Raw genomic sequence first — 23,772 nt, forward strand, 5'->3', positions numbered from 1 at the left:
CTCGTCTCGAAGAGCTGCAGCAGATAGAGTTCCCCGAATTGATTCATGAGGCCAATGGAGGACGTGTTGGTCCTGAGAGGGCCACTCATTGTTACGTACAGGACGGCAATGCTGATGAGAGTGTTCTGCACAGAGCAGGGAACTGAGTGTAATGAAGCAGTATGTCCTGCGTTGTTTGCCATGCGTAACGCAGTGGTAGAATCATTAGGTTTCTCACCTTTCCAGCTGGTGTATGGACAAGGGGTGCAAGGTCCTCTGTCCATGCTGAAGGAACAATGGACACCAGGAGTGACCGTGGGAACGGTCGACGGATACGTAAGGAGCATCTCGCATTGGCGGCAGGAATACTGGTTGGAAATTAAACTCATCCGATGGGAAGACAACGTAGTAGCAGATGCCCTGTCCTGTATGCACTAACCAGACATGACTCTTATTTTAAGGGGAGGGGTATGTGACTGTGTTCCCCCCCTTATATTTCTCCCACGCCTGCAGTAAGAGTCATGTCCACTTTACCCGAGCGTTCTCTACGTCGCAGGCATCGGTTTGGTATATGTGGGGGAATGTAGTGTTCTCGAGTGCCGTGAAATTTGTAAAAGAAGAGTATATTGGCTGTGGTTTAGGCCCTTTAGGAAGCCAATATGGCGCTGGCTCTTCTGTTTTGCCGCCAAAACTGTGTGACGTCAGTGACACCAGATTGGTCACCGACAGCGACGTGGCACAGGGAGCCAATGAAAACCTCCCGTGGCGAATATGACGTCACGAAGGAAGGGGGGTCCGGTCAGAGGGCCACGGCGGCGCCATCAGTCTAAGACAGCACGTCAAGGAGGTCGGACGTGCGCTGGGGGGTCCTGTCAGTTGGACAGTTTACCCCGTCTCCGGAGGACTTACGCATCACCCGTGGTCTGCCATCACCTGTGGGGTCTTCCTTCGTTCATGTGTTGGACCAGAGAAGGAATTGACAGAATATTGAGCAACAAGTGCTCCAGGAACAGGTGTTGTGCAAGAGTGGAGACTAGGCAGTGACGTATGCGACGGCTGATAGCTCCACAGTGATGACGTAGTTGCTGAGCCAATCCTCCGGAGGGAAGCAGTCTGACACGACACGTCAAGGTGGTTGGATGTGCGAAGATTGGTCCTGTCAGTTTGACAATTGTTTCCCGCTCCCGTGGATTTTACGCGTCACCCGAAGTCTGTCAGTACTCTGTGAGGTCTTCCTTCGTTCATGTGTTGGACCAGAGAGGGAATCGACGGGATATTGAGCAACAAGTGCTCCAGGACAGGTACTGTGCAAGAAGAAGTGAAGTCTGTGCAGTGACGTATGCGACGTCTGAGGCAGTTCACCCGTTTGTGACGGCGTAGTGGCTGAACCGAGCCACCGGGAAGCAGTGGAAGAAGAAAACTATTCGGGAATCCGAACGACTGCAGCCGAGACGTAGGCAGGCAGCCGTAGCTGGAGGAAAAATTGACGACCGGGAGACCGACTCCAACCCTACAAGAAGTCGAGGAGGAGCACGGACCTGCAGTGAAAAGGCACGGAGACGACGCGCTTACGGTGGGGACGTTGATTGAGTTCCTGGAGGACACGACAGTGTGTGTGTGGGGGCGTTCCCTACACAAGGCACGGGCCAGGACCAGGAGCTACAACTCAACTCTCATCGGAGGATAGGTGGAAGTAGGTGATTCTAGTTTCCCTCCCAATTCCCCTTTAGTCAGCTATATTATTTAGCCTGAGTATTTTGTATGTCGTGGCAAGGCTCACCTATGTCGCAGTAAGGCACAAGTGTGCAGTGGGGCTACATAGAGTACCTACGATATTTATGATTATTATTGGTGTGTACAGGCACCCGGAGTAATTGATGAATTTACTGTGTTGATAACGTCTTTTATGAGATTTTAATAAGATCATTTAGTGAGAGAATATATATATAATTATGTCAGTGTTTGGAGTTAGGCTATGTGCCCAGTAACTATGTTATTACCATTATTGATGTCTGACTCATCCATATATATATATATATATATATATGTCTATGCTCGTGTATTGAATAATCATTCATGTGTGCAGTGATTAATTGTGTTATCGCCCACGAAAGGAATTACTGAGAACTCCAGTAATATATACTTGCATACGTTATCATTAAATGAAGGGCAGTGTGTAATACCATGACAGTGAATTATTGTCACCTTTAATATATAAATGTTTGATTGAGCACAAGATCAGTGTAGCTAAGTGTTTACGTGCTGTTGTCGCAAATATTGTGTGTTCAATCTTCTAGTGATCTTTGAGAACTTAAAGAAACAGAGCGTGTGGACGCCAGGAAAACAAGCAAACAGATAAAGTGACATTCGCGTGGGGGTAGTCGCCCAGTTGATTTTGACATTGACGAGAGGGGGAGCGTATATATAGTATACTGTTGCTCACCCGAGGAACCCCGACAATATAAATATAAATATATATATATATATATATATATATATATATATATATATATATATATATATATATATATATATATATATATATATATATATATATATATATATATATATATATATATACATATATATGCAATTGACGATCACAAAACACTGATCATTTTATGCGGAGAATCCACAGAGAAATATGAACGAAAGTGAACGTTTCAGCCTGTTAAAGGCTTTGTCTACACCAGACTGACTAGAGGAGATAGAGAGAGGATACAGGCCGACACCTGGAACCTGACCAACCTATCTCTAGGGAAAGGATTAACCAGAAACAGGTACAGTTTAGCTTAGAATGGTCAAAGAGGATTAAGCGGTCAGAGAATAAGGATGAAAGATTATAGAAAAGCCTCATGAACACACAATATGTGAATATAAAATTGTAATGAGACAATGTAAGCCTCTCTATCAGAGTTTTTTCTTAAACTGTTGTGCAATATTATAACTTAAAAATGGATCGAGTTTGTACATACCAGTACTAACATTAAGAAGATTTGGACACTGATTAGAGCAGACTCAATCAAATTCCTTTCCACGAAAGCACCACAATTTATAATGCTTTTCGCCCCATTCCAATTAATAGTGTGATCGCATAAACTCGTGTGCAGACATAATGCATTAGACGTTTGAGCAGTTCTAATACTATAAGCATGTTGTGACAACCGCAATTGTAAGGACTTTCCTGTTTGTCCAAGGTACACAAAATCACAATCATTACAGGGAATCGAATACACACATTTTGCTATATCAGGGGAGGTTTTATTTAATTGGACTTGATCGTACTATTAGTGAACACCAAATTTATTTTAGGTTTCTTAAAAATCGGAGACAGTTTTTCAAGTTCACTCGCATAAGGTACCACCAATGAGTTAATCATTTCTGGTTTCGCCTTGGGGACGTGATTATAAAACGTACGCTTGGCTTGTTCAAATGAGAAGTCCAAAAACCTCTTAGGATATTGTAAACTCTTTCCAATTTCATATATTTTAGCAATCTCTTCATCAAAAAACTCAGGGCTGCATACCCTCAAAGCTCATAGAAACATTCCTGAAAATACTGCCTGTTTAACTTTACTATGATGATTCGAATAAAAATGAACATACGACCCCACGTTGGTTGGTTTCCTATACACATTAAATTTGAACTTTCTAGTGATTCTATGAATCATAATTTCAAAAAACGGATGAGTACCATTATCCTCAGTCTCACAAGTGAATTTTATTGAAGGTACCAAAGAATTGAGTTCATTAAGAAAAACTATCTGGTCTTTGTCGCACGGCCATAAGCACAAAATATCATCAACATACCTAAACCAAACAACATTCGCAGGGATAATCCTGGATAAGATTTTTGTTTCGAAGAATTCCACATACAAATTGCTTAAAACTGGGGAAAGAGGATTGCCCATCTCCATTCCAAATGTTTGTTTGAGAATTTTTCCATTAAAACTAAAATAATTGTCTTTAATACACAATTTGATAAGTTCCAATACTTTATTGGTCTGCAAGCTCAAATTATATTTGGGCAGTTCCTCACGTAGAAATTCTAACAGATCATCAACAGGAACTTTAGTGAATAAAGAGGTCACATCGAAACTTATTAGTTTAAAATCAAAATTTAAATTCAGTGTGGATAGCTTATTAACTAATTCCACATTGTTTGTCAAGTATGAGTTGGAAATAGTACCAACTATAGGGGACAAAACTTTGACTAACCACTTAGAGAGTTTATAAGCCGCCGAACCAACTGAACTAATAATCGGCCTTGCCGAATTATATGTCTTATGAGTTTTTATAAGACCATACATGTAAGGTAGAGAGGGAGATCGACTTATTAGCCTAGATATCAACTCTTTATCGCCTTTACACACAGTTTTAAGAGTTTTGTTAAAATGTACAATCATTTCTCTATCTCTCTCTATCTCCTCTAGTCAGTCTGGTGTTGACAACGGCTTTAACAGGCCGAAACGTTCACTTTCTTTCATATTACTGTGGATTCTCCGCATATATATATATATATATATATATATATATATATATATATATATATATATATATATATATATATATATATATATATATATATATATATATATATATATATATATATATATATATATATATATATATATATGTTGTACCTAGTAGCCAGAACGTCGTACTCGGCCTACTATGCAAGGCCCGATTTGCCTAATAAACCAAGTTTTCCTGAATTTATATATTTTTCAATATTTTATTCTTATGAAATGATAAAGCTACCTATTTCATTATGTAATAGTTAAGTTTTTTAAATTTAAGTTGAAACTAATGTAGATATATGACCAAACGTAACCAGCCCTACCTAACCTAACTTAACCTATCTTAACCTAACCTAAACTAACACAATTAAGTCAATAATTTATATTCTTAATATAATATAATAATAATAATTCAAATAAACTAATTGGAAACAATTTATTGCAAATAAAGAAAATCACTCGGCCTATTAGGCAAATCGGGCCTTGCATAGTAGGCCAAGAAGTGTGTTCTGGCTACTAGGTAAAAAATAATATATAAATAAACATAATAATATATATAAAAATAATATATAATATATATAAAAAAAAATGTGTGAGGGTACCACCTCTGGTGCCAATGTGGGGACCCATAGCCTCGGAGAAGAAAATAATAAGTATTCAGAGGAGACCTTGTGGTCTCTCACTGAACACTAATATTATCTTCTCCTACCACCCCCATTCTTTTGTATGTACACATATATATTTGCTTTATTTGAACCTTGTTACAAAAAAGGAGTTACATATAGGTTGCAAAGATGGTTATCATAGGTTGTCGAGTTCCTCCAGCTCCTCAGATGGCGGGCAGGAACCCTGGATGCAGTGCGCATTTCCCCTCTGTATCGCCACGCTGAGGCGCTGGAAAAGAAAGCTGGTAGCTCTAGGGTCCCTTGTTGTTTCAATGAGCCTAGAACCCAGTTCCTTCAAAAAACTGGTAGCACTTTTACCCCAGGCGCCGAGTGTCTCAGAAGCAATGGGGACAAAATTGTAGTGGTGATCCAGTTCTCTATACTTACGGGATTTGGCTGCTTCCCTGTGGGTGGCAGCGCCACCTGGTTGTGCAACACTGAGGTTAATGTAGATGTTAGCCAGGGTTGATACGCACGTGTAGTCCCATACCAACTGCTTGCCATTCTTCCAGGGGTTCACTGTGATACCATCCGGGCGACCAATAAGAGCATCAGAGTTACGGGGCGTTAGGTAACGGGGCTCTCTTTCAGCTGGGCATCCAGCTGTGGTGAGGCTCCTCTTGATGATGTCGTTACCTTCACTGTGCCTCGAGTGCCATCCCCCTGTGCTTTGGCAGAGTAGGCCATGGTGGCCGTACCTGTCAGCCACCACCTCGCCGCAAATACACCTATATCTGGTGTGGATTGGGGCAGCAAGGCGAAGGGCCACAGCAATTCGGAGGGCGTGTGGTGTGAGACGCGTGCCAGTTGCCGACATTGGGGTTGCTAACAGGAAATCCCCTGCATGTGGGGCTGCTACTGCTGTGAGGCGAGCAATGTCAATAAGCAATATATATATATATATATATATATATATATATATATATATATATATATATATATATATATATATATATATATATATATATATATATAATAGAACTGATGAGTTGACCAAGACTTTTGCTCGTAAAGAGGGAATTGATTATCAACTTGAACTGCCTTTGAGCAGCTTGAGGGCAGAAATATTCCGGGAACATCAACTAAATCTCGTAGACTTAAGGCAAAGTGAAATTCATACCAGTTCCACCATCTATCATTCTATTATGCAGGAAGTACCGCACGTTTATGGGTCATTCAATAAGGTTAGCAGACGTCTAGATGTTACCACTGCTAGGCTTAGGCTCGGCTACAAGTATCTCTGGGAGTTGGTAACATCTTTTTGATGTAGATTTGACTAAATGTAAACTCTGTCAGCAGAACTATTCGCATACTTTGCGTCATTATATAATGGCATGTGAAAAAATCGCGGAATTCAGAGATAACACCATCAATGGTGTCCAAGAAATGTGTAAGTACTTCATTCATAGTGATGTGCTGCCCGAAATCTTAACGAAGTATCCAAAATTTGCTTACTGTAAGTAATGCATGCCCATGACTGTGAAGCTGCCGCCCAGTTGGGTGGGTGTGGAGCAAGACTAGTAACTGTGTGACTCTCCATAGATGTAAAGTGCCTTGTATAGTGACTGTTGTGAACCTCTTGTTGAATCACTTGTGATACAAAAGATTGTTGATTTTTGTATTTGTGTAGGTGATTGTATATTATGTGTACGTATATATGTAAATGTTGCAAAGGTGAGAATTGGCAAAATGATGTATCTTTCATATATTAGGTCTCTGGTCGATTATGCTGCACCAATGCTTGCTCTAGTGCCTGAGAAAATGCTTGGAGGACTGGAAATGATGGAAAACGAAGTTATGAGGATTATCCTCGGATGCCCCAGTATATCCTCAGGAAGGGACGACATGTACCTGGAAGGTAAGGATGCCAGTTACTCTGTTAACTTCTAGTAACTTGTTCTCGAGCATAATCTGTTAAATGCTAATTGCACACACCTCGCCTCTGGCAGCATGATCAGCTGACGGCTCTAGCTGTCAGAATGTCGAGATTTCCCACGCCTCTAACAAGGCGATCAGCTGGACGTTTCAGAGTACGTTGGTGGCTCCTTGCTCACCAACTACCCTTCCAGGATCACTAACATCACCACCTTAATGTTTACCCACACCAACTCATGCCTAAATGAGTTTTTGGCTCCTAGCCTAACGTCCTGTCACTTAGACAATAAAATGAGAAGAAATGTTCACAACATATAAAATACTCTAACTCGCCTAACTCAAAAAGGGGTAAGGGAGGGACAATTATCTACCTTATTTCACTCAAACCATGAAACTGACTCGTCCTCTGTTGAGGGATGTTGAGGTTCCTGGTTCTGGCTCCTGGTCTCCTGATGAACAGTTCCCACACACACACACAGGTTCCTCCGTCACCTTCGTGGTAACGCGTCCTCGCCGTGCTCACATCCAACAGGTACTGCCTTCCTCCTCCTATTCTCTGGGGTACTGGAGACAGGCACCTCCGTCATCGTCCTCCGCACTCACTGGCACTGTCGACTCTTCACAGTCCAGCACAGCTTCCCCTCGCCTTACTGCCAGTAGATTTGGGCCCGGCCCCAGCTTCTCGCTTGATGTGTAAGAGTGTTCCTCTAGTGGGCGTCCCAGACGTCACCAGCCCAACGTTCCCTCTGCTGCAGACTCTTGATACTGCTCTTGGCTCTTCAATCCGGTCCGTCCTTGCCTCCGGGCACTCCACGGAAGTTGGATGGCTTTCCAGACTGTCTGCAGAATCGAACCGGAGCTTAAATCTATTGGTAAGGGCTCTCTAGGTCCGGAGCTCGCTCTAGCGCGTCTTCCCTCTCTGACGACTCGTGACGTACTGTCTTCCCGCCCAGGTGCCAGCTGCCCCGCGCCCTCCGCCTCATGACGTCACACCGCCCGAGGGCTCTCGTCATTGGTCACTTCTGGCACGTGACCTCACCTGGTCAATCAGGTGCCGGGAAGCGTCAGGACGTCTTGGCGGGAAACAGGATGGCTCGTCACCTCCTGTGCTTCAAAAGGCGTAAGCCCCTTACATTATCAAACCTAGCTGGCCATTTTACAGCCAGCTATATCACGCTCCACGCTTTCCCACACATGAAAATGTTCCCAGAACATCAGAGAACACTTAGGCTATGGAGATATGACTCTTCTAAGCTGAGAAGGAAGAAATGCAGGGGTGGACACCGTCACACTACGTCAGGCGGAGGGATGGTGACTACGCTGACAGCACTTTGCTGCACTTTTAAAATTGACTTTGCTGGGACTGTTTTAAAACTTTTAAAGTTTCGTGCATTTTAAGGTTTTAAATCTTTTTAAATTGTAATTTGGTTCTGTTCTGGGTAGTTTTAATATAACTTAATTAATTTTGTCCGATTTGTTACCATTTTAATTAACTTAAAGGGACACTGAATAAATTGTCCCTTCTAACATTCTAAACGTAGAAGACAAGCTGATGATTTTCGGCTTATATTTGGTCCCTTAACCGATGTAATAAACTCCCGAGCTAGTAGCCTACTGTGACCGAACTATGATAAAATACAGTTCAGAGTTAACTTTTGCACCAAAGAGCTAAGTGCGCTTGGTTAATATGCAAACTGGCTAAAACAGTTTTAACCATTTCCAGTGGTAGGATGAAAAGACTGGATAAGGCGCCTTAAGAGCGCAATTTGATACCAATAATGTCAGACTAACAACCTTTCGAAAGGTTGCAGATTGCGAACTGAATGACTGAGTTAAAATCTGAACAAGGGAAATATTCCCAGGAGAAAATGGGCAAGTATGATTGGCCGTAATGGCGGTGTTTGAATTTTTAAAAACCCAAATATGGCTGAGTACCCAGCAAACACTGACAGTCTTAAAGCTAGGGCAGTCAACCAAACATTAATAGTTTAGGGAATAAGGACTCCCGGAAAGCGCACTACTTTACAGGTACAGTGAACACTATCAAACAGGAGCAGAATCTGTGTGTCCAGGGTCGGGCACTTAGCTTTAAGTGGTAACCACTTTAAGAGGAAACTACTCTAATTTTTTTACTGTCACTCTTCAAATTCCTCTGTACCTTCTCATTCGGAACTCGCCAGCTTCATCCCTGCAGGTCTAAGGAACATCTTTGGACCACCTTCATAAAGTATTTTCTGGCGCTTGGCGAGTAAATGTGCTACTCTGATCATGCCTACTATTTTGCACTGATATCTACATTGTTGCTCTAACAAATCTAATCAGTGACAATACTTTTACTTGAAAGTTAGTAACAATTGGTCCCAGAAGTAGCTATTGTGTTGCTTTATGAAAGTTAAGGTTGGGCGCCAAACTCAGTTGCACGAAACTAGCCACATTAGCGCCGCCGTAAATTTACCTTGACCGTGGCCATAGTAGACCCATATTCCATGTGACGACAAACTACGAAGTCAATATTGGGACAGCATGGACGTTACTAGAGCACGTTTCTCCCAATGGACTAGAAGAATGGAGGGAAGGACAGCGGGTAACCGGCTGCCACCCCTTCTAGCCAGCGAATAAAAACTGCCTCGCCAGGCAAGATTCCAAAGCCTGTCTCCTATTAAGTAGCTCTCTAAACCTACCAGTCGGTAGGTTCAGCTATTAAATGGCTGACAGTAACATTCTATTCCTGCTTCTCGGTACTAGCCATAGTATTTCACCGAGTAAGAACGCTCCAACAATGTTAGTTTAACATGTTACTAACTTTGCTTGACACCTTGAGGGAACAGCACGTGAATATACAGAACAATCTCTTGCTTTGATTAGAGTAAACTATTTTGGCATGCAGCATTGACGATAAATCACCTAAAATGTTGAGGTCTCTAAAGCACAATGTACTGAATTATATACCAGAAAAATCCTAGAGGGAACATATAGAAGGAATTTAAGAGCCAGAGAAGGGTAATGGTATGTGCCTATGGTACCTCTTAAAAAGTCCACCGTTACACATCCCCCCAACAAGTATATAACTGCTGAAAACTTTATAGTTGGTCCGGCACTCTTGCAGACCCGCTTACTGTAGTGGAAGTGCAGTTGAAAGCGTACAGCCTGTTGGCCTAAGCTCTAAGCCTGGCTTTGAGAGTAGAAAAATTTCTGAAAGCCTATAGAGTCCAGGTACCAGCAGTGACCAGTGAAAAAGTTATTTTCTAACCAACACTTGCGTCACCAGTTATGATCAATGTTAAAATTACTCGCCATTTAGACCTTAAAGAGAGGCAGAAAGATGTTTAAATGCGTAACTTCAATACAGTTTGTTAAACAGAGGCTGGCATTTGAATGCCAAGGGTTTTTATATAAACAAAGCTTTCCATATTGAAAGTAGAAGCAAAAGTAAGTACACAAAAGATTTATATAAATTTGTTATCAAGACATGTCAAGAACCAGACAGCTGAAACTAATCTGTAATACAAGAATTAAAACACCATATGACAATGCAATTATAAAGCATTAGTAGCACTAAAAAGAAGGCAACAGGTTTTGCTACCATCTGTTCTAAAACCTGTAGACTTGGGTCCTTGTTCATTTTCTTAGTCCTGATAGTCCTCGTGACCCCTGTTTCCAGGGACCTCCTCAGGGAGGGTGACCTGCCTTACTCTGGCTGGCCAGGACCAGCTTCCCCTTCAGCTGGAAGAAACGTAGTTGCAAGTGAGGCAACGGTCTTCATAGTTGAAGCACAAAGCCAGCAGACCGAAGGGGAAGAGGAAGCAGGCTACAAACTTAGTTAAAGTGGGGTACATCCGGGTCATGTCGGTAATCTGATTAAGAAAAAGTTGTTTAATATTTAAACCAGAGTGCCTATGAAAAACGTAATAAAAGTTATGATATACTCTCCCCTCAGTGCGGGCATGTGCCGTCCCTAGAGACACTGACAGGGACCGTGTCAAAGGGGCAGTGGAGTTGATTTATCAGGTCAGGCCTTTCCACAAGTGGACTGCGGGAGTTGAAGGGTGATTGCGGGCACATACTGGGGAGAAAAATAAACATTAAAAATTGTAACTTTCATTAAGCCGTGTCTACCAAAGCAGGAAAAACAATAAGTAATATTTATTATTAAGTAACAAAAAATATTACTTTTTCTTATTACGTAAACAAACAAATAAGTAATATTTACTGTGAGCATAGTCAATCGGACTACGTGTTGCTTCAGAAGCAACACGGCCAGTCGCAACTAGAATAAAATTTAAAGAAGTTTGGGAACAAAGTAAATAATATTTTAGCCCTAAAGTATATTCACACTCAACCCCCCCCCCCCCCCCCCCCCCCCGAAAAAGAAAACAGTAAAACCAATCAATTCATTACCCAAATATCTGACCAACACCGAAATATTTTAGCCGAATGTCCTCCTACCGGTGGCATTGCGAATAGTGACCGGTGAACCCCGACCGGGTGGTCCGCCGGTTCTTGGCTGACTCTTGCCTCAAGCAACCTTGTGGGAAGCCTCGTGGCAGCTACCGATCCATTCCCTTGTGATTCATAAAGTAATAAATGAATTTTTGTTTATATTATCTTCATAATTATTAAGATGCCAACCTACTCTCACACAAGACAGTACATATATGACTTATTGCTTATAGTCACTATTTCGCTTATTATTAAGTACGTATGTGGTATATTCCAAGTTATATTTTGTTTTCAATGTATTAACTCTTTTTATAAAGAGTTAATACACGAGTTTTAATATTAGGAATTTGTTTTTTCGGTTTTATTAAACAATAGAGATTTTATACAAAATTTGACAATATCCAGAGTTACTTTACAATTTATTTAAATATTTTAGTTTTGCTTTATTATTTTTATAAAACTATAATATCAATATAGGTATAGGTTAAGTACTAATTGTAATTAAGAAGCAATAAGATGCTTAACATACTAAGAATGTTAGGTTAGGTCGGTGCTTTCTATTCAGCTTTTCAAGGTAAACTCAAATATTTACAATAAATTAGTATGTCACATATGCACTTATAAATAAGCCAAATGTTGACTATAAGCAAGTGTGAGAACGGGTTGCAGATGCAGGTGCTGGCTTGACCGAGAGGTGCCAGGAGTTGGTGGATCTTGGTGGGCTCCTGGTGTGCCCCCAGCCCTCAGCCGTGGTTGGCGGCTGGCTTCTGCTCTGCCGAGGACACTGGATAACTTTTACATTTTAGTTGGAGGTCGAGTTTTTGGTTTTGCTACCCAGTGTTCTCTGTGTGGGGCGGGGCCGGTGCTCGTCACCCTGAGGCTCCCCAATCATCTGCCTGCCTGTGTGTTAATTGATCATTAGGCACATTACTTTCCGCTGATAAGCAGCATTCATTTCGCCATTAGGCTCCGCGATTAACCCTATACAGGTATGGTGGGGCGCATCCGATCCCACGATCGTCGTCGCCCTTAAATAAACAGCAGCAGAAGTAAGTAAGTAATTATCAAAAGAAGGCACCAAACCGGGAAGGCTATGTAGCACCATCAAATATGCAAAATAATCAGAGGGCGCTAAATATCACCAAGGATGCCAACATGAGAACAAAAACGCATAAGGCGAACGATATCAAAAGTATCCGAGTCACCAAGAATACTATCGAGGGACAGGTGACCGCGAGGGGCGGTCGGAAAGCAAGACACAGGCTCGTCCTGGAAGTCAGGACATTCAAGAAGGACATGCACGACCGTAAGAGGGACAATGCAACTAGGACAATAAGGAGCAGGGCGGCGCTCCATCAAGTGACCATGGGTTAAGCGAGTATGGCCAATACGCAACCTCACCAGAGCTGTTTCCCACCGCCGGTTACGGTGGAAGGAGGACTGCCACGAGGAAACACAACATTTAAGAGTACGTAGCTTGTTACCAGTAACAGACAACCAAGAAGCCTGCCAACGGGTAAGGACTGAGGAATGGATAACCGGGTAAAAGTCGGAATACGGAATGCCCTTACGAGAGATGGGACAAGAGCGGACAGCTTCCTTAGCGGCAGCATCCGCACGCTCATTTAAAGACACACCAATATGGCTGGGAACCCAACAAAACTCAACCGACTTAAATCTACTGTGAACGAGAAACAGCCAATGCTGGATCTCGACAACCACTGGATGAACCGGATTAAAGGACCCGAGAGCCAAGAGGGCACTACGAGAGTCAACAACAACTACAAAGGAAGACTGACAACGAGAAAGCAGGAGACGAAGAGCATAGAGAATAGCATAAAGTTCCGCTGTAAAGATGCTAGTCTCCGGAGGCAAGCGACACATATAAGTGCGATCAGGAAAAACAACAGAGTAGCCAACACCGTCCGCTGACTTAGACCCATCGGTGAAGACAGAAACGGAGCGGGAGTGAGAAGAAAAGTGCTCGAGGAAAAGGCGTTTTAGAACCGTAGGAGGGGTAAAAGCTTTAGTAATGCGGGTCAAGTATTTACAAAACTTCGGAAAGGGGACCCCTACCCGGGGGCAAGGAAGGAACAATACGAGGAGAAATATGAGAAAGACGAATGGAAAGAGAGACCTATAAGCGAGATAACCAGACAGAAAGAGGGAGGTGGTGAAGAGGAACAGGAACTACAGGAGGGGTAAAAGTCAAAGCACGACAGAGGCGAGAGAAAGGATGTTGCAAAGACCGCGCCAGATAGCGAAGACAGTAGCGATCACAGCAGTCCTGGAGAGATAGGAATCCAATGTCAACTACAAGCTGAGGGCGAGAGTCGAACGAAAGGCACCAGAGCCGAGGTGCAACCCAACATGGTGCAAAGCATCAAGACGGCGAAGAGAAGGAGAAGTGGACGAGTAAGCAGGGCAACCATAATCGAGTTTAGACAGGACGAGTGAGGAATGTAAAGCAAGGAGAGTGTGCCTATCTGCCCCTCCAAGAAGTATGGGACAAGACCCGAAGGAGGGTATGGGCCTTAGAGCACTCAACACGGAGGTAAGAGATATGGGGAGACCAAGACAAACGAGTGTCAAGGAATAACTCCAAAAGCTTCGCGGAATCTTTGTACTCAAGGGGATGACCATAAAGTGACAAAGAGGGACGAAGAACGACCCGTTTCCGTGTAAAAGTCATGGCACAAGTCTTAGAAGTAGAGAACTTGAAGCCATGATCGGTGGCCCAAGACGACACGGCATCAATTGCAAGTTGAAGCCGGCGCTGAAGGAGAGGCGAATCATCACCCTGACAACAAAGGGTAAGATCATCGACAGAGAGCGGAGAAGACACCTGAAGGAAGAGAGGAAAGAAGACCATTGAGGGCAACCAGAAAAAGAGTAGTGCTCAGAACACTACCCTGGGGCACACCTTCATATTGCTGAAAAGAGGGAGAGAGAGCGGTACCAAGGCGCACCCGAAAGGAACGACGAGACGGGAAGCTGCGGAGAAAGAGAGGGAGATGACCACGAAGGCACTAAGAATGAAGTTGAGATAGGATATGATAACGCCAAGTGGTGTCGTAAGCCTTTTCCAGGTCAAAAAGGACGGCAACAACGGAGGTCTTCGCAGCAAAAGCAGTACGAATATAGACCTCCAAGTTCACCAGGACATCTGTCGTGCTGCGGCACTTGCGGAAATCAAATTGAGAAGGGGAGAGGAGGTGATGGTGTTCCAGGAACCACATCAGACGAACGTTAACCATACGTTCAAAGAGTTTGCAGACAACTTGTGAGGCAACCCGTTCTCGCAAATTCGTAAAGTCAATATTGACTTATAAACTACGTGCATAGGTGATATACTAAACATAATAGATACCCTTAAAATGATTCATAGAAAACACCATCCTTACCTAACCTTGTTAGTATCTTAAGATAAGCATCTTATGGCTTCGTAATTACAATTATTACTTAACCTATACCTATTATAGGTTAGGTAATAATTGTAATTACGAAGCAATAAGATGCTTATCTTAACATACTAAGTAGGTTAGGTAAGGTCGGTGTTTTCTATGAATCTTTTTAAGGGTATCTATTATGTTAAGTATGTCACCTATGCACATATTTAATAAGTCAATATTGACTTATTAAATTTGCGAGAACGGGTTGTGTGAGGGCAATAGGGCGAAAGTCCTTAGGGGAAGTACCCAGAGACCCCAGTTTGCGAACAGGGAGGGCAACGGCATCGAGCCAGTCCTCAGGGACTGACGACGACTCCAAGATCCGATTATACAGACTCCGTAAATACCGAGACGTGCACGGAGGGAGATGGCGAAGCATCTCATAATGAATACCATCGGAGCCCGTTGCCGTAGAACCGCAGAGGGCCAGGGCAGAACGAAGTTCAGAGAGAGAGAAGGGATCATTATAGGGAAGCCGAAGACTAGTGCAGAAATCTAAAGGACGAGACTCAAGGACAGGTTTACGAAGAAGGAAAGATTGGGGAAGATGAAGACCAGAGCTAACAGAAGAAAAGTGGAAACCCAGTTCGGAAGCGACCTGCAACGGGTCCGCCACAAGAGTACCATGGAGGTGAAGGACCGGTGAAACATCGGGAACGAACTTACCCGCTATCTTGCGGATACGCTTCCAGATCTGTGGTAGAGGAGTTTCGGACGTAATTGTGGAGACACAAGATGCCCAACATTCACGCTTAGCCATACGGATAGCCTTACGGGCCACCGCACTCGCTTTCCAAAATTAAAGAATCGCCGTCTGCCGACAGCGGTGCCTCTTCCAGGCTGCACGCTTACAGCGGACAGCCCCGAGCACAGTCCACATTCCACCAGGGAACGCACTTCCGTGGACCCCGAGAGGAAGAGCGAGGAATAGAGTGGAGGGCAGCGTCGAAGACTCATGAAAAAGGAAGAGAGCACGAGGGAGAGGCAGAAGGGAGAGGTCAGAGAGAGCAGCACCGAGGGTAAATAGGTTCCAGGCCGCCTTGGCAAACTGCCACCTAGGGAAGGAGAGGGAAGGGCAAAAAGAGAAAAAGGAAACAAGGATAGGGAAATGGTCACTGCCATGGTGGTCATCAAGAACCTGCCACGTGAAATATAAGTAAAGAGAAGAAGAGCAAAGAACAAGATCAAGACAGGAAAGGGTGCGACTCCGAGAGACCAAATGTGTGGGCTCACCAGAATTCAGAAGAGACAGGGAAGAAGAGAGGATAAACGGCTCAAGAAGGCGACCCTGGGTGTTCGTCAGAACATCATACCAAAGGGAATGACGACAATTTAAATCACCCAGCAGGAGCACAGGCTCCGGCAAGGAGTCCAGTAAGTGTTTCAGATCAGGAAGAGAAAGCTGGACACTCGGGGGGGAAGATGAATGGAACAAACAGTGTACCATTTCCCCACAAAGATACGAGCAGCAGAACAATGGAGTGGCGAAGGAAAAAGTAAGGGGACAAAGGGAACATCAGAGCAAATCAAGAGAGCAGAAGAGTTAGGAACAGCTGGGGGGGGGGGGTGAGAAAGGAATAGCCACGGAAGCGACCAGGACGAGCACCAAGCATCGGCTCCTGGAGACGGACACAAAGGGGCAAAAACCGCGAAATCAGAAGTTGGAGTTTGAGTTAATTGGCGCAATAACCTCTAACGTTCCATTGAAGAATAGACATCGACGAGAAGAGAAAGGACAGAGAACAAGGAAGAAATAAAGGTGAAAGTAACAGCACGTTAAAGAAGATCAGGGTCAGCAAAGTCAGGGTTAGGGGGCATGGGTAAACTGAGCAAAGACGGATGGAAGGAAGCGGGAGAACAGACCAGAGGTGGGCGGGCGGGGTCCGGAGGAGAAGGAAGAGGAGACAACGGAGAGGAGCAGTCAAGGACAACAGCAGGAAGAGGGGGAGTAGAAAGAGGGGAGCACACCTCAGCATGAGCAGCAACTGAGGGAAGCGGGGGCAAAGAAACCCACATAGCAGGAACTGAGTGCAACCACCGAAACGGGAGGGGAAGGAGCAGTAGTAGGGGCCAACGAAGAGAGCAAAGCCTTCTTACCCGCCGAGGATGAGGAAGAAGAGCCAGGCTTACGCTTCTGACTTAAAGAGACCGGTGTCCCAGCATCTATGTACCGGGCAACGGAGTCCAGCATCTCGACATTAGCTGAACGAGAGCACACACGACGGCCGTTAGGAGAGCGATGGACATCAGCCCGCACCGACAGGCGGCGGGGAGAGTCAATAGATTGAGGAAAAGGATGGGAAGGAGGATCGGATGGAGACGAGGAAGAAGACACAGGAGACATGACAGACCAGGTATAAAGAAGGGGAACCCCAGACAGAGGACCAGGAGGGGGTACCCTTCGGGACAGAACTCAAAGGAACAGAGGAGGGGGCAGCGGGCGTAACAGGGTCCAAAGCCCGGAAACGGTTGCAAGTGAGGAAGGTGGGAAGAACGAAGAGGGATAGAGTGCAACACACGAGCATAAGAGACATTAGAATAAGGCGGGACCTGGCGAACCTGGCACCTCGCCTCAGTGAAAAATAAATGCTCACGGTGCTTCAAGTTGAGGGCGGCTGCCTCAAGCTTGTAATGGATACACGCACGGGTGAAGGTAGGATGGGCCTCACCGCAGTCGAGGCCGCGAACCTCGGGAGAGGTGCACTCCTTAGTTACTTTCACCCTCACACAAAGGACAGACAGTCCCAGAGCAGCGAAGGGCACCATGCCCAAACCTCCAGCACTTGTTACAGAGCCTAGGAGAAGGAATGTACTCCTGGACAGAGCACCTGGCACCAGCAAGAATGACAGAGGGTGGAAGGGTCCTACCATCAAAGGTAATCTTCACAACCCAAAGGGGTTGACGGCGACGACCACGAGGGGGACGAGTAAACTTGTCAACCTGGATGACAGAATGGCCCTGGGCATCGAGAATACGCCGAATATCATCGTGGCAGTCCTGCAGATTCCGAACACCGGTCGCAACATGGGGCGGGAGGAGAATAGTGCCAACACTGGCATTCAACTTAGCGTTCTTCGAGACCTGAACAGGGGTCTCGCCAAGGCAGGACAAGGCAGTCAAGCGGGAAGCTGCATCATGAGATGGAGCATCAACAATACGTGTACCAAGACGTGTAGGGTTGAAGGTAACAGGCATCCACGGAATTAACAAGATGTCGATGGAGGGAGAAATCGTCAGGAGGCACAGAATCAAGAGGGAGGAGATCAAAGTATTTGGCCCACGAAGTGGGACCAATCAAGGCTTTATAGCCATCAGAATGGGAAGGAATTAAGCGAGGGCGGCCGTGTCGAGGACGGCGTTGAGAACCCCCAGAGAGAGGGTTAAAAGGTGCAGTAGTTACAACTAGAGATGAAGCCGTGCCAGGGGACGAGGTAGTCACCATTGGGAGCTCGACCCAACAGACGGAGGGGAACCGAGTGGAGTAGTCAGAAGGAGCAAGGTCGGGGCCCAATGCAGCGGAGGCTACAGAGCCCGGTTTTCCAACACTGATCTACTCGGGGGAGCTTAGTCGCCCACCCCACGAGCCTGAGAAGGTAAAAGAGGAACAGAACACAACATAGGTACGAACCATAAATATTCATTCACGAATGGGGGCCCCCCCCCACACCCCACGATGGAGCCACAATTAGAGGCAGGACACCCAACAAGAAGCTATCGCCGAGCATGCTGGGGCCTCCTAGGGGTGCGTCGTGAGTATACGCCCCACAAACGCCACCTTAAGAACCGTCAGTCCGTCGAGATCGGGTCGTGACTAAAGGGGTTTGACAATAAAAGGTTACCCTCGCTCTCTACGTTGGGTACTACACTTTCACGGGTACAAGAGTATGCCTCCTTAAGCACCCAGGCGTCAAAATAGAAGAAGTCCAAAGGAATAACAAAAACGGGCAATAGGTCGGCAGGAAACGAGCAGATAGAAGAGGAAAGAAAAAAAAAAAGTAACAGAAGGAAAAGGAAAAGTTGAGCAAAATTTGAGATGGTCAGCAGTACAAGGCTACACAAGGACATGACTGTCCCATGGAGCATCACTCTCCAGCAGCCGTCCACTAAGCCCACCTCACAGTATCAACGAGCTGAACAGGTAAGGTCAGCAGGAAACTAGCAGATAGAGGGGTAGAAAACGAAACACTAACAAAAGCAGTCCGGCATAATTGGAGAAGGCAACACCAGGAGCCCAAGGCCACAAATGGTCAGAGTTGTCCCATGGAGCATCACTCAGGCAGCCGACCACCAAGCTCCCTCACGGCGCATACGGGCCCAGATAGTGAGGTGGAAGTTTGATAGTTGCGTAGAGAAGGCTATGGTGTAGACTTTGTAAACTGCCTCCGCCTGTAAGTGTATTAATGACCCGAACAATACAAGTGTTTCCCACCCCCTGAAACTGCCAGAGGGCGCGCCCAGGCTACACCTACCGGCTCCAGGGTGTCTATTTGTAGGTAAACTCCTGGTAGGGTTAACCGAATTTGATAGTGATACAAATTAAACTTACCACAGCAGGTTCTGTTGGCTACACTAGTAATGTCCCAGTAGAGATTACTTAACATGTTATGACAAGCTTGTGGAATGGGATGAAGGGGAGGGGGGCGGAAGCGGGCCAAAACCAGTGCATGATTGAAATAACACTTAAATTACAGCTGTGAACGATGGGCTGTTTAGAGTGTCTGGTAACTTTCCTGCCAGTTGCGACAGACTCAGGCAGGTATGTTGTAGTATCACTAGTCATGTGTTGTATGACTTAAACATTTAATGTAACCAATATTTATGGAGTAACGCCAAATCTGGTCTCTGCTTTATTAAAAAGGTGGCAACCATTTACTTTGTAGGTTTAAATTTAAGCAGGCACAATATTAAGTCATATTAAAATGAATATTAAAACATCAGTTTAGATAAAATTTATTACGTTTAGAGCTTAAACTAGAAAATTAAAAGTTATAAAAATTACTTACATTATATAGTTTAATAAAATATGACATGTCAAGACATTTACTTTTAAAAAATGCAAGCCCTAAAACCTAAATTTTATCCATTTTTTTTTTATCCCTGACGGTCCAACAAGAGCCGCTTCAAGAGGCATCTTTCAGGGAAACCGTCCAGTTGCACGCTACTGGACGGTCATTTCAGCCTTAATGGGTCGACACGTAGTCACAGAATGAGCAACGGTCCTCGTAATTGAGGCATAGGGCTACGAGGCCGAGGGGAAAGCACAAGCAGGTTACCCACTTGCTCCACAAGGGAAACACCCGGGTGGTGTCACCAACCTGTTTGAATGAAACATTCCAAGATTAATAATTAACCTAAACCAAATGATTTAGTGTATAAATGTGAGACAAGCTAGAAGACAATAAAGCACTCACCATACACCACGGGCAAGAACCAACACGTGGGATATTGATAGAGACTGCCTCAGAGGGGCAGCTTAGTAGATCAGTTAGATCGGGCCCTGCCATGTCCAAACTGTGGTAGTTTGGGGCAGGGGCACGCCCACGATGATCAAGTGGGTGCACTAGAAAAGTGAAACTAGTTACTTTTTCTGGCGTGATTAGAGAAGTATAGACAACGTGATCAAGTATTTTGATACTTACAGCGGGCATGTTCAGGCCTGCGGCTTGAAGAGCCCGAGGCCATGCGGTGAGCTGGAACTGCAATCGGTATAAAAAGATAGTTATTTAAAATTAGTAATAAACTTGTGCTAGATTTCAGAAAGAATGTAATTTGTAGCCAGTACAAACTTTGAAATGTTTTTACCTCAAGTTAAAGTGTACTTCAATATATTTAACGTAGTAAATATGACAAATTTAAATTTAAAAGCTTTAACATTAATATTTAAAAAAAATTAACAAACGATAAGAAACGTATTATGTCTACTTAATAACTTCTTTATTATCTTACCATACTGTGCGCCAACCGGTGCCATTCCGATTACCTTTCACAACACTCCTCAATGTTGCAAAACAACTACGAGAACAATCTCTGCGTCAGAGGAAGGTAGTGATCGGTAAACCTGACCTGGGTGTTCTGTCTGTTGGTGGCCGACTTCTGCCCCAAGTAACCTTGAGTGAAGCCTCGAGGCAGCCACCGAACCATTCCCATGTGTTTCCTGAAGCAATAAATCATTCTTGCCTTATAATGTCTTCAGAATTATTAGATGCAACGCATCCTTTGCATAATTACCGTACCTGGCCCCGAGTTCATATCACTTAAGATGTTCACTTAATAACACAGACAGTATATACATTTGATGAAATATATTATTATGTTTTCCATTCCAGTATGATTCAGTGAATCGAGTGACCGTGAACTGCCGTCAGCAAAACAAAGCAAACTGCCCAAATGCATTTGAAATACATTCGATTCTCTTATAAATGATGCGTTTTTCCACCTGCTGCACTTACCATAATTCTATAAAAAATAGAAATGTCTGTTTGTCCGAGGTTGAAGGCACACACTTAAAGCTAAGTAATTATCAAAACAAGATGTCAAGCCGGGGAGACTATGTAGCTCGCTTTGGGGTAAGTTTCACCCAATATCTCCCAGTAAATGCTGTTGTGTACGTGCCCAAAAATGGGCGGGTCGCCATTTACATCCAAGAGTGCAAATGACACTGGGCCAAATTTACTCCTATGATATATTTCTCAATATCATTTTATGACACGATTTGATTTATTGTTATCTTTGATACATTGTAAAACTTGGACACATTGATCATGCAAAAACAGTAAAAATAATTCTACGGATCATAATTTTGCCCTAAAGTTCAGGGGTGCTGGTTCAAGTTCAAGTTTTTTTTTTCTTTTTATTATTAAAACAGAGCAATTACAGCGTACAGTAACCATATAAACAGGAAAGCAGAGTAACAAAGAACACAGAACAACAACAACACAGATAACAAGTAACACAGATCAACACAAAAGTGAAAACAAAGAATAACATAAAACTCATAAGAACACACACACACAAAAACAAAAGCAGCACTACCCAGACGGGGCGCGCCAAAAGCGTCAGTGAATACAATAGCGCACAAGGAACACAATTAAAACCAGAGGTAAAATATAAACAAGGAATACACATACAAAATTACACAACACACCACAGAATCGAGAACACAATAACAGAACATGGTTATACAATACTGTAAATACAACATAGTAAAGAAAATGCAGGAAATTAACAAGGGAATACAACAAAGCAATACACAGCACAGTACATAGAACAAAGGAAACAGAATACATTTGCATGACATAGTAAAATATCAAAATATAAAATAAAGAATCGGTAGAGCACAAACCAACATTAGAACATATAACACAGTAAATAGGACACAGATAAGAGAACAAAACGTAAATAAGCATACACAAAAATGGAATCTTACACATAGGAAACAATGAAATAGTCAAAAAAAAGAAAACACACTAGAGCATTATAACCCAGCAAGAACTAGGTAAGAAAACAGGGGGAAAAAAAGGAACCCGTAACACATAGCTCAACAAACCAACGAAAGAAAGAAGCAACACAAAGCAAGAACCACACACACAGTCAATCATCTTCATATTTATCCGGATAGTAACGACGTGGGTACTTCTTCCTGTAGGCATCCCACTGTGCCCACAATTCCATAGGCGCGTTAACGTGACTACGTGACCCTCGTGGTCGACGCATGAAGTCAGGCACCTCCAGCTCGGCTCCCTCCACCACAGGGGCGGTAGGCACGGGAAGAGGCCGCACAGAGGGCTTTGATACAGACGGTGGAACCACAGGGGACTGAAGCACAGGAGTCGGCTGGACACAGGCCGGCAACATAGCGGGCGGAGTCACAGGGGACGCAATCACAGAGGGCGATGGTGCAGAGGCCGACACCACAGGGGACGGAGTAACAAAGGATGACTGAGCAGAGGGCAAAGGCGCGGAAGGCACAGACATGGACGCCAGAGGCACGGAGGCCGCCGGAACAGAAGCATTTGTAAGAACCGGCACCAAGCCCCAACCCTCTCTCGCAAACTCTGCCGGTGCCACAACCTCCCAACCCGGGGAACCAGCAACCGGTGACGCGGAGGCAGCCGGAGAAGACACCGGACCAGGGCTAGGCGACAATCCCACCACAGGACCCATCACTGCTGCAACACGGCCCACAGGAGCCGCAGGCACTCCAACAGCGTCGCACACATCACCATCCCCAGAAAACGAACTCCCGGAGTCCTCAAATTCCCCGACGTCGGCCCAGGCCGCATTACGAGGCGTAGACAGACTCAAAGCTCGTCGCGAACGCTTGGACACAGGTCGCAGATCGTCGGAACTATCACCTCCGCTAGGAAGCACTGTAGCAGAACCGCTGGTTGCCCGTACAACACCCCGCAGCGCACGATCACTCAACAACGCAGCCTCAACAACCCGGGGAACAGGACCACACACCGCAGGAGACATCACAGTATGCACGTGGACACGGGTCGAAGACACAGCTTCTGGAGACAGTTCAGGTCAGTGAGCAGCCTCGATGACTGGGGTCACTAGACCACACAGCACAGGAGACACGACTGGAGATGGGGCAGGCAGGGGTGGCAGGGTGTGGGAGCCGGGGTCGCACTAACTACCACCCTGACACCCCACACCTCCAACCACATCTAGGCGGGCACCAAAGACCGGCAACGGGACACCAGAAGACCGGGAAGCGTCACACATGACAGCGACACCTGGAGATAGGTCTGGGACTGCCAACGGGGAAAAGTTCTTCTCCCTGAAGAGGTTCATAGGGCCAACCCAGCTCGCATGACAACCTGCAGCCTGGTGGCC

At 44.8% G+C, this 23,772-nt stretch overlaps 2 protein-coding genes across 2 annotated transcripts; both read right to left on the reverse strand.

Annotated features, from left to right (window-relative positions):
* Positions 1 to 19,869: 19,869 nt before the first annotated feature.
* LOC123765993 (uncharacterized) lies at positions 19,870 to 21,035 on the reverse strand. The gene is made up of 4 exons (XM_045754855.2): positions 20,878 to 21,035; positions 20,571 to 20,627; positions 20,343 to 20,491; positions 19,870 to 20,246 (listed from the first exon to the last, which is right to left on the reverse strand). Exons 1-4 carry the CDS (start codon positions 20,900 to 20,902, stop codon positions 20,112 to 20,114), a joined length of 366 nt encoding a protein of 121 aa, XP_045610811.2. The 5' UTR covers positions 20,903 to 21,035; the 3' UTR covers positions 19,870 to 20,111.
* Positions 21,036 to 22,521: 1,486 nt separating this feature from the next.
* Positions 22,522 to 23,406, reverse strand: LOC138371903 (uncharacterized). The gene has a single exon (XM_069336952.1). The coding sequence runs from the start codon at positions 23,404 to 23,406 to the stop codon at positions 22,522 to 22,524; it is 885 nt and encodes a 294-aa protein (XP_069193053.1).
* Between the last annotated feature and the right edge of the window lie 366 nt (positions 23,407 to 23,772).

The sequence above is a fragment of the Procambarus clarkii genome, chromosome 37, assembly GCF_040958095.1.
Source record: "Procambarus clarkii isolate CNS0578487 chromosome 37, FALCON_Pclarkii_2.0, whole genome shotgun sequence".
Classification (NCBI taxonomy): Eukaryota; Metazoa; Arthropoda; class Malacostraca; order Decapoda; family Cambaridae; genus Procambarus; species Procambarus clarkii.